Genomic DNA, 11,740 nt, shown 5'->3' on the forward strand with positions numbered 1-11,740 from the left:
TCCTTGTAGTAACCTTCTTGCCCACAGTGCGTGCACAACCCATTTTCAGTTGAGGAGACAAACTTGTTGTATGGGTTGTAGGATGTTTCTTCTTTTTCAAAACCAAGTCCTTCTTTACCACTTCCCTTACTTTTGTACATGGTTGTGATCACATCAGAGGACCAGGTCCATTTGAGAGCCTTGTCAAGATCAAGCTTGGTCCTTTCCAAGTCCTCCTTCAGTAGCCTATTTTTATCTATTTCAGTAATGAGACTTTGTCTTATTGTCTTTAGCTCATTTTCAAGCTCCCAAGAAGTTTCACTTGCTTTACCTCTTCCTTTGAGAAAGACTTCCAGCCCTTCTCTTGATTGCCTTTCCAAGGAGATGTTCTGCTGGCTTGTCTCACAGATCAGTTCCTTCACTTCTCCAGTGGGTAAGCACATGTTATTCTTTTCTTGCTCCACCTTATTGTCATCACTCTTCATATCCGAATCGGCCATGAGAACAAATATTGATTCATATTCAGATGCTTCATCTTCAATTGGCCATCATTGACATGTCTCCATCATCATTTTCATCTTTCGGTTCACTAGAGAAATCTTCTCATGCAGCAAACGCTTGCTTTACCAGCTCGTCAGTAGCTTCTCTTCTTCTGAATCTTCGGTCGGGGATCTGGTTCCTCTTGACCGCCCTGTCATGATTGTCTTGTCTATTTTGGGGACATTCTTTCATGAAGTGACAAGGTTTCCCACACTTATGACAACAATTGTCATTTCCTCTGAAGTTTCTGCTGGAGCTTCCAGACTTGAGGATTCCACTTTTTCTCTTGATCATCTTTTGAAATCTCTATGTGAGATAAGCCATTTCAGATTCGTCATCACTTGAATCTTCTCTTCTAGCTTTGAGAACCAGATTTCTTTCTTTCTTAGCTTAAATCTTTTCTGCCTCTTTCATAGACATCTTCAACTCATATGTCTTAAGGTTTCCGATGAGCTCATCGACAATCAACGTGCTGAGATCTTTGGCTTCGGAGATGACATTTACCTTGCTATCTCCGGAATCAGGTAACACACCAAGCAACTTTCTTACCAGTTTGGTGGTTGTGATGATCTCTCCCAGAGAATGAAACTCATTTATAATAGAGGTGAATCTAGTGTGCATATCATGAATAGATTCTCCCTCTTTCATTTTGAACATTTCATACTCTATGGTGAGCATGTCGATCTTGGTGTTCTTCACCTGTGTTATTCCTTCATGGGCAGTTTGAAGAGCTTCCCAGATCTCTTTGGTAGTTGTGCATGATGAGATTCGGTTGTACTCATCTGCTCATATTCCACAGACAAGGATCTTCTTTGCTTCAAATTTCTTCTCAACAGCTTTCCTGTCTGCCTCGGAGTATTCTTTTCTATTTTTTTGGGTGGTTTTTACACCATCTTCATCTCGATTCATGGGAATATGAGGGCCATCACAAATGATGTCCCATAACTTTGAGTCTTTAGCCATGATGAAATCGTGCGTCCTAGTCTTCCACCACCCATAGTATTGTCCATTAAATCTAGGTGGCCTAGTGAAAGACTGTCCTTCTTCCATATTTGGTGGGGCTGCCAATTTACAGATTCTTTCTAGGTGTGTCCTTATTCCATATTTGGTGGGGCTGCCATTTTACAGATTCTTTATAGGTGTTAACCTTTTAGAAAGCACCTGCTCTGATACCAATTATTGTAAGCTGTGCGTCCACTAAACAGTATATGGGGGACCTGGTTGAGTACCAGTTCCCTTATGCAATGCAGTAAGTGAATGACACAGGATGTCACCGTGGAAAACTCCTTGCTCAAGGGATTAAAAACCACGACCTACCCCAGTAGGATTTCAACTCCACTACACCGAGCAACTTCAAGTTACAACTCTATCCTATGCTAGGAACTAACTCCCATAATCCCTCACCCTTACAATAACGCTTTTGCAACCTAGGAACTAACCCCCGTAGTCCCTCTACACTTGTAGTACTCTGATTGCAACCAACCTCCACTTAGCTAACTTTAGCTAAGGACCACTATTACACTTAGACTAATTCTAGCCTAATGTACCACTCAACAGCTTGAGGAAACACACTTCCAACAAGCATACTTTGAGAATTTAAAGTTCCTACAAACAACTTCTAAAACAAGAAGTGTAGGTTTTCAATTTAAGCACAAATGAACAAATATTTACAACAACCTAAAGAACATAGACTAAACTCATATCAGGATCTGGTTCTTCAGCTTGAAAGTAACTTTGTTCTTGCGATCACTTGAATTCTTGGGGTGGCAGCTTTTGCACAAGTTAGATTAGGTTTTTCAAGTGATACACAATATGTTGCAACATGTTGTATATATATTAGGAAGCATGTGGGATGGATAAAGACCACTCATTTAATATTTGACCTAAAGCATGGGCCAGCTCAACTGCTGTACTTGTGTGCAGTGAGTAGCTCAGCTTTACAGCTGTCTCTGCTTACCGTGCAAGATGCACAGAGCGCAGATCACAGACCAGGTCTCTATTCGGTTCTAAATCAGTTTGATAATCATCAAAACAAAAAACACTCGGATTTATCAGAGGCCTTTAGGCTCCTTTTATATTACAAATACATCAGCACGTAAGCCGTGATTAAATTCTAATAATGAGTAATAATAAACAATAAATGTTGTTTTAATTCTAAATCGTAACGTCTACTTCGAACCTGGACCGGTCACACAACATTCATCTTTTATTAATGACCCGAAACAATTGCCTTGGTTGGTTTGCTCCAGATTTATCGGGGTCTCTCATTCTGATCAAGTTAAACGACTAAGCAACTTTTCACCTTCAACTGCCACGTGTTCCTTTCTCGTCATGCCATGTGTCAAGCCTATATTTTGTCATGTATACAGTTTGAAGTTTTAAAAACAACTTTTAAGAATATTTCAAGCTTACTCACAAAACTTAAACTGTGTTTTCATGTCCAAACACAATTAATTTCTAAATATTTTTCTAACTTCAACTTCAAATACCATTTTTCTTAACAAACTCACGTTCAAATGCGAGAGATGGCAGTTTCTTGTTACTCTCTCCATTTCAAAATAAATGAATTTTTGGGGTGAGGCACACCCCTTAAGAAAGTTAATTAAAGACAAAGGGTAATTTGTCAATATTATTAGTTTGCTTCTTCCCAAACTTTTTTAAAATTAGAGATAGTCAATATTGTTATTTGAAAAAACTCTTTAAAAAGGAGGGTAATTTTGAAAAATAATAATTAATACATCTTTAAACTTTGAAAATTTTATTTTATTTTGAATCATCAAAAAAATGCCAGAAATTCATTTATTTATATTGGAATAGAGGGAGTATTATTAGGCAAGTAACATAAATTAGAAAGATAGCAACTCAAGAAATTGTTTTTGCAAGTTCACATAAATGACCCGACTCCCTAATTAAACTACCACATTGCCCCAACGCGTCCTTAAACCCTTTTCGTTTTTGTGACCCAAATATCACACCTCTTCCTCAACTTGAACTCTGTTGTGTCTTCAACCTTGAATGGCTTTCACCTTGTCATAGAATCAGCTGACATCATTGTTGTCAAACCTCAAACCCCTTTTCCCCGCAAAATCCAAAAATTCAACTCCCAGACTCTCAAAGGTAAGCCATTTCTTGAATTATCAGCCATGAACCATTTGCAGAAACTGATAACTCCATTAATTCTCAAATGGGTTTCTTTAGATTATGTTTTTAACAATTCTAGACCATCAAAAACGATTCTTTGGGCAAGTGGATCGTTCCACATTGCCCAAAAGGTTAGATTTTATGCAACTAAAAAGAAGTCTAAATTAGAGCAAGAATGTAATATACCTCGTGCAGTGAGGAAAGAAGCACAAGCTGCTTTGTTAGAGTATTTGCATTCCACTAGAAATTTGCAGTTTATGGATGCTGAATATATGAGTAAAAACTCACCTTTTTTTCTTTCCAAGTTGTTAGAAAGAGTGGATAATGAAACTGATATTCGACGTTCTTTAACTCGATTCTTGAGATACCATCCAATCAATGAATTTGAACCATTCTTTGAGAGCATGGGTTTGAAACCTTGTCAGTACTTGTCATTTCTTCCCAGAGATTTGATGTTTTTGAATGATGATCAGGGGTTGTTGGATAGTTATCATGTCTTGTGTAATTATGGTATTTCACGAAATAAGATAGGAAGGATTTTTGCTGAAGCTCCAGAAGTATTTAGATATGATCCTGGAGTTCTGGACTTGAAACTTCGTTCTTTTCAGGGGGTTGGTTTAGATCAGTCTAATGTGGTTAAGCTTGTTAGTGCAAGTCCTCATCTTTTGATTGGGAATGTACACAAGGAATTTTTTGAAGTTGTTGAGAAATTAAAGACAGCGGGAGTTGAATACAGTTGGATTGAGGCGCAATTGAAAGGAAATTCTATCGATTGGGGTCAGTTACTTGACCTCATGTGCCTCTTGAATTGGTTGGGGTTGACTGATGAACAATTAGGAAAATTAATTTGTCAAGTTCCCCATCTTCTGTTTGATTGTTCTGGACGTACTACATTTTTGCTAATTGGATTCTTGTCAAAATTTGGTTTTGAGAAGCCCGAATTACTCGATGTATTTCTACACTTACCACAAATTCCAATAAAGACATTTGTTTTCAATATGAGGCAATGCTACCAGTTCTTGATTGAAATTGAGATGCCTGTCGTAGAGATAGGAAGTATCGTTCATTCATACCCTACATTGCTAGGCTCATGTGTTTTGAAGAAAGCTACGAGCTTGCTAACTATCCTGAATACGGGGAAGAAGCGGCTATGTAGTGTGATCAAGGAGAATCCAGAATTCTTGAGGAATTTGGTTCGTGGAGCCAAAGTTGAAAAATTACCAATAGCTGAGGAGGAGGTAAGATCCAAAATGATGAAAATGAAGTTCCTTTTAGATTTGGGTTTTGCTGAGAACTCGAGCGAAATGGAGAAAGCTCTCAAAGTATTTAGAGGAAAAGGGGTGGAGCTCCAAGAGAGGTTTGATTGTTTGGTAAATGCTGGTTTGGATCGAAAGCATGTTGCTTCAGTGCTGAAAATATATCCGCAAATACTCAACCAAAGGAAAGAGGTACTTGAGGCAAAGATTGATTTTCTAGTGAATAAATTGGGTTATCCACTGTCTGCTTTAGTTTCGTTTCCATCTTACCTCAACTACACAATTCCAAGAATCAGGCTTAGGCTTTCAATGTATAATTGGCTCAGAGATCAAGGAATGGTGGACGCCAGATTGGCTTTGAGCACTATCATAGCTTCCTCAGAGAAATTATTCATGAAGGCATATGTAAATCCTCATCCTAAAGGGCTTGAAGTCTGGCAAGATCTGAAAAGAGAGATATATACTGATTAAGTGACATCTGGTTACATTGGCAAGGGAAAGTTTAAAGCTTGAAGTCTATTTAAAGCGCAGTCTCCTGCTTAAGTTAAGATGAGTACCATTTCTAAATGTGTTAACTTTGAGTGAAACTAAAAGGAGCAGGCATCCAGGTAATGGCCTTTCTAGTTGTATTGTCCCTGTTTGGGCTTGGTGTCCGCTAGTCTTGATTTCACCTGTCTTTTCTAATGACAATATGTCTAACTGTTTTACTTGCTATTGATGTACTGGTAAAACTTTAAAATTCTTTGTCTTTGTTAGGGATTGTCTTCTTTATGAACTGTTCTACTCCTTAGCATTGACCTCTCACTTGTTTATATGATTGGTAAAGTGAACAAAGGACCATCTTACTTGTACTAGGGCCAAATACAGATTGTAGTAGAATAATGTTTTTCTTGTGCCACGTGGAAGGGTAATTTCCAGTTTTGGTGCTTAGCATTCACGGAAAACCCCCTTTTTGTGATGAATAGAATGCTCAATGTCCTCTATTTTGCATATTTGGGGTTTGACTTTTCAGAAACCATTAAGTCCTCATAAGATGATAAAGAATGTAACTTACCACTTTTATGAACATAAATTTGGAAGCCCTTCTTTCTTTCTGAGTCAACCCCGTAATTGATGAATCTGTTGATTAAGATGTAGAAAACTAGAAATTGACCAAACTTTGAGAGAATCATTATCATTTTGAATATAATCAAACAATGGGCTGCAAAAAGCTAGGGGTAAGGTTTGCGTACACCCCATCCTCCCCAGACCCTAATCGTGGGATTAATCTAGGCATGCTGTTGGGCTGGAAAGAACATGTCTACCAAAAACTTAGAATGCATGGATATTTAAGAAGATGGTATATAGCAGCAACAACAACAACAACATACCCAGTGTAATCCCACAGCCACAAGTGAAGTTTGGAGAGGGTAGGATGTAAGTAGACCTTACCCCTTTTTTAGGGTAGAGAAGCTGTTTCCGATAGATCCTCGACTCAAAAGAAATGTATCCGACGCAGGATGTAAGAAAGACAGGACAACAAAATAGCAAGATACAAAAGAAATGCAGCAATAGATAGTAGTACACATCGAAGAAAAAGAAACTATGAGATAACTAAAGAATACTACTAGAAAGGAGAATAGAAGAGGCCCCCCTGCCTCTCCCACACAAAGTGTGACAACACTCTGCTACCTACTAGCCTTCTACCCTAATCTTCGACCTCCATACCTTTCTATCTAAGAAGATACTATAGCAAAAGATCAAAATACACAGCAAAAAAAAGTGAAAAGTGAAAAGAAAAGTTATGGAAACCATAAAAGAGATCTACAATGTATTTATCAAAAAAAGAAAAATAGCGATTGTGGATAGCAGACTATAGAATTTAGACCAGGGTGGCTGGAGTGTGCTGCGGACATGAATGTTCCTCTTCTTCTCCCTCTCGTGTTTTTCCTCTTACTCTTCATTGAGTTGCTATTCTGTGTATGGTGAAGCTTTGACACCAATATGCTCTTTACTTTCACTCTTTTCTTCTTTGTTTATTTCTTTTTTTCGTTTCATTCTCTTCCCACTGTTTTATTACCTTTTCTGCCCATAAATGGTTCCCTTGTTTTGTTATTCTTGTATCTATCCATTCCGTTGGTATTAACATATCATGCAGGTGCATTATAGATCAAGGTATTAAGCTATATGGCATGGAGTGTGAAACCCCACAGCCAATTTCAAGAACAAAAGTGACTGCACATTGATCAATGCAGGAAGAGGTGAGGATAAATATAAGTAAAGAAAACTAACAGATCCCCAGCTAAAACTACTTTAATCAATAAACGACTTTCTTTTTCATTTATATTACACTTTCAATCAAAGATACAACGAAAAACTTCATCCATAACATGCCAATCCAATCTATAGCTCTATCCCCTGCTAAGGGAATTACTTGCTATGTTTTCAAGTGAAAATAAATTTAGATACTTTCATGTCTGAATGTTGCTTTCGGTCCCTAGCAAATATGCAGTCATAAACATAAAAGATGCATTCTATTGTTGCTAGCTTCTTTTTACAATCATTTAGATGGCGTTTTATGCTTCCCCATAATCCATATACGAGCTCATATTAAAAGTGAAAAGAGAAAGACATTGTGTCATCGTTCATATCTGCTGGAAGAAGTGTGCACGAAAAGGTTCATTCAGTTAGTTTAACTCTATCATTAGAGTCAACCACATCAATTAGTCATATGGTGCAGTTGGTCTTCTGAAGCACATAGGAAATAAACTTCACGACTTCAAGGTTGCATTGGTTTATCACAATCTTTTTATAGAGAAGTTCTCCCCCCCCCCCCCCCCCCCCCCCCCCCCCCCCCTTTTTTTTTTTTTTACACTGGTAACTAACAACAACAACATACCCAGAGGACTACTGCTTCACAAGGAACCTATCATATCAATTAGTGCTTCAGTCTCCTCTACGTGGTTTTCTTTACACCAAAAATGAAACAAAAGAATGCAATTCATCTTGAATTTCTGCACAGAATTGCTTTTGTCTTCAAAACTCTATAATTCCTCTCCTTCCAAATTGTCCACCATATACAAGTTGGGACAAGTTTCCACCTCTTCTTTTGTCTCACTGCCTTAAGTTGCTCGGACACGACATGGGTGTGGGATCCGTGCCTGATTTGGTCAACCGATATTGGGTACTATGAGCAAAATCGACAGAGAAATTCGGGACAGATACAATGATTTCTGTAATCAAAACAAAAGCTAAGGTGAAATTGAAGAACATGGAACACCGTGCATATAGAAATTTATATGTCAGTCCTTTTCCTTTTATCTCCTTCCAGGATTCTCCTCTTGATCAATATTTTCTCCTTGAATACCTTTTAAGTTTTCCACATAATGTCTCATAATTTAGACACATAACTCTATTTTTAGATATTTGAATTATTTTTAGCCGAATTCCCGCACCCGAATCAGTACCTGGATCCGTACCCCTGAATCTTAAAATTTAGATCATGAAGGATCCGACGTCTAAATCCGCACCCGTATCCGTGTCCGAGCAACTTAGCTCACTGCACCATAGTTCCAGCACTTCAATAAATCACAGCTGGATGCTGGCATAGACCATCTTAGTCCTAACATGTTTAAAAAAAAAAAGTCGCCACAGCTGTCCAGTTATGGGACAGTATAGGAACATATGGCTATTGTTTTCCCTGGCTGCACCACACCGACAACATCTAGAGCAAAGATGAAATCCCCTTCTTCTTAAGTTTTCCTGCGTGAGACATGCTTCTCTTGCTACAAGAGACATGCTTCTCTTGCTACAAGCCAAGAAAAACATGAGACCTTGTGAGGTGCCGTAGTCTTCCATATGAACTTGGCCACTAGACAGGTTGTGTATTTTGTCTAATCTGGAAGTTATAAGTTGATTTGACAGTGTAGACTCCATCACTGCCAGGTTTCCAGACAAAGTATCCTCAGATTCCTTGAAACCTTGGAGTGATTTCAAGGTCTTGAACAATTCCACAGCTCTTTCCAATTTCCAATTATGTAATAGCCTTCTGAAAGTGATATTCCGCCCCAATACTCTTTTAGCTGATTACACATTTTCTTCTGGGGCCTCCAGTTGTGTGGAATTCGCATTGTTGTTTTTGCCCTTTTTATTAGTTGGTCTTATTTATACAGGGATACTTTTCATAGTATTGTATAACATTCATATATCTGTATTAATCAAAGAGTGGAATACAAGCCATATCTATTCATGTCAAGACACAAGTCTTCCATAAATTTCCTAATTTGAGTTATGTGTTTTACCTTTATTTTTCCTCATTTTTCCTATTTTCTTTGGCTGTTTTCTTTTAATTATCGATGGATCAATTACATTAATGTCACTGATTCATTGCCTGCAGCTGTTAAAAATCGGCAATCTTTCTGGTTGTCTGCAACAAGGGAAAGAAGGAAGAAAATAAGAAGAAACAAGAGCCAGAAGGTGAACAACATCAAAGGTAATTTGGTAGATGATTAAGTTACGTTATTCTGCTATAATTTAATTTCTTCATGAATGGATAGATTAAAAATTCATGACAGCCTTACTGATTTGCCTCGTACATTCGTGCAATGTCTTAACAGTTCGAAAAGCAGCGCAGAATCACTCTAACAAGTACACAGCGCGGCAAGAAGAGGTTTTATGGGATGACAAGATTCTGCACGATTGTCTATCTAACTTAAGATAACGAGTAAGCTCAATATGGCTGAAGAGGGCTTCGGCTTTTTCCTATGCAATCCAGCTATGATTTTGTTAGGGTTAATGCTCTCAAGTATCTCAGCAAAAACTGTGTTGTAAACTTGCTTCTTGTGGTTTCTTTGCCCAACTTATACGATCATGGAGAAAACTATTTTTTCGTTTATTTTTAGAGGAATTATTTCCTTGTATGAGAACCACCGTTCATGTACTATTCCTCCTTAGCAATAAGAGCAATTGAGAATTCTTATTCCTCATTCACTTTCAGTGCTCAACCTTCCTGGTATGAATGTGCCAATGTGAAATGCACTGACAAGAAATCAGAGGGAATTGTTTCCTCAAAATGCAGATTTTAGCTTCCCCTGTATTAATGAGTTTCAATTTTATTGTTGCAACCTTATTTCCTAGGCGTGCTTTGGTATGATGGAAGTCATTTTCAGAAATTGCTTGCTCGTGTTTTGCTGGAGAGAGAAATTTTTCTGAAAACAACATTTACTCCACTAAAGAATGAAAGTATTATTAGCAACCGGATTAATTAAAAAAATAGCAAACCAAATGTTGTTTGATGAAATTTTGAATTTAAAGGTTGATAATATTGTCTAGGTGTTGGTCAAAAGTTGTGCTATGAAGTAAAAAATTGAGATAATTGTGAAGGAAAATGCTTCCACCTAAAAGTGAGGGAAGTCGTTTTCCTCCATTTGGTGTAAAATGTTTTCACTAGAAAATATCTTTTAGCACCCAAAAACAAAATATTTTCTATCAAAACAAACACAACCTTGAGTTAAACTGGTATTTATGTTTCTTTTAGCGTGGCCCCGCGTTGGGGGGAGGGGAAGTGATGTTTGGTCACTAAAAATTAGTGAATACCTAAGGGATAAGATTGCTTGGTTCTTGTTGTGGGAATCAATGATCGGCACTTATACACCTAATTTGTGCTGGTCTTTAATTTTTGTCCCTCGTAATAACTTCTTCGCGAGGCATAAATTTATATTTTCGCATCATAATATTCACAAGTTATACCCGTCTTTTATAGAACTTATGCCCCGCTAGGCATACATTCCATTGCAAAAGGGCAAAAATTAAAGACGCCCATTTGAAGGGAAATCAGGCAATTTTATTGATGAGATTTGGTAGAATTGGATAGGCGTGTCAAATTTGGACCAAAAGTTGAAGACCCGCCCAAATTTTTATGGGTTGGGCTGAAGATAATTTTATATTGGGCTGATTTTAGCCCAACCCAACATAGCCCATTTTAAAGTGATCTCCAACTTAGGCCAATTCTAGCCCATTTTTAAGATTTACTTAAATTTGAGTTTATTGCTTGAGATTTAGTTTATTTGTTTAATATATACACTTTTCTTGTATCACATATCTTATAAGTTTGTGATGTGTTCAATATGAAGGGAAATGTTTTTCACGAAAAATGTTTTTCTCGAAAAATATTTACCAGCAAAATTGTTTTCTTAAAAAAAAAAATTCCACAAAAAATCCGTAAAAATAATTTAAACTAGATCAAGTTAGGCGGGTCATGACCCAACCCATTTTTAGTCCATTCAGCCCAAATAACTTTTGGGCCAATGTTAGCCCAACTCATTTATTACCTCAATCCATTTTTATTGAGTTAATTTCAGCCTAACCCGCCCATTTGACACCCCTAGAATTGGACAAACTATTCAAAGACTGCAGGGTTCTTAGGATCACGTGTGCTTTATATCCTTAGCTAATGGAGATATTAACTCTTCCGGGAACCAGTAACACAGTCACCCAAGAAGGCATTTCCAACCGAAACTTCACCTCCGACGCTTTTTTTCCAGGCCTGTTCGGACATACGGTTCCCGCGGAAGATCAAGTTGGTGAGCCGTGTGATGGGAAACCTTCCCGCACGGTTCGGAGAGCACTACGAGCCCTCTGTCCCACACATCTAGCCAGCTCGCGTGGTTCACCGGTTCCACCGAAAACTCTCCTAAGTTGAAGCGGAGCATAGTGCGCTTTAGGCGCTGAGCGAGAAAGGTCTCTTCTTTCCTTTCGGTTTATTCACTGATCTGAAACGACGCACTTGTTTTCTTATTAATTCCCGGGGCGGTGGTGAGACCGCAAAAATCAAAGCTGCGGGGAGG

The 11,740-nt window shown here is 38.0% G+C and overlaps 1 protein-coding gene across 3 annotated transcripts; it reads left to right on the plus strand.

Annotated features, from left to right (window-relative positions):
* Positions 1-3,435: 3,435 nt before the first annotated feature.
* Positions 3,436-9,884, plus strand: LOC132635786 (transcription termination factor MTEF18, mitochondrial-like). 3 transcript variants are annotated; one of them, XM_060352313.1, is made up of 4 exons: positions 3,436-5,524; positions 7,054-7,156; positions 9,292-9,387; positions 9,512-9,884. In XM_060352313.1, the coding sequence occupies exon 1, from the start codon at positions 3,663-3,665 to the stop codon at positions 5,385-5,387; it is 1,725 nt and encodes a 574-aa protein (XP_060208296.1). In that variant the 5' UTR covers positions 3,436-3,662; the 3' UTR covers positions 5,388-5,524; positions 7,054-7,156; positions 9,292-9,387; positions 9,512-9,884. The 3 variants fall into 3 exon arrangements, with proteins under 3 accessions (XP_060208296.1, XP_060208305.1, XP_060208313.1); XM_060352322.1 differs by having other exon boundaries at positions 7,065-7,156; XM_060352330.1 differs by lacking the exon at positions 7,054-7,156.
* The last annotated feature ends 1,856 nt before the right edge of the window (positions 9,885-11,740 follow it).

Source organism: Lycium barbarum, chromosome 1 (assembly GCF_019175385.1).
Source record: "Lycium barbarum isolate Lr01 chromosome 1, ASM1917538v2, whole genome shotgun sequence".
NCBI classification, from domain to species: Eukaryota; Viridiplantae; Streptophyta; class Magnoliopsida; order Solanales; family Solanaceae; genus Lycium; species Lycium barbarum.

Excerpts from the sequence above, each read along its gene's own strand:
- LOC132635786 (XM_060352313.1), top strand. The coding sequence starts at position 3,663 with ATGAACCATTTGCAGAAACTGATAACTCCATTAATTCTCAAATGGGTT.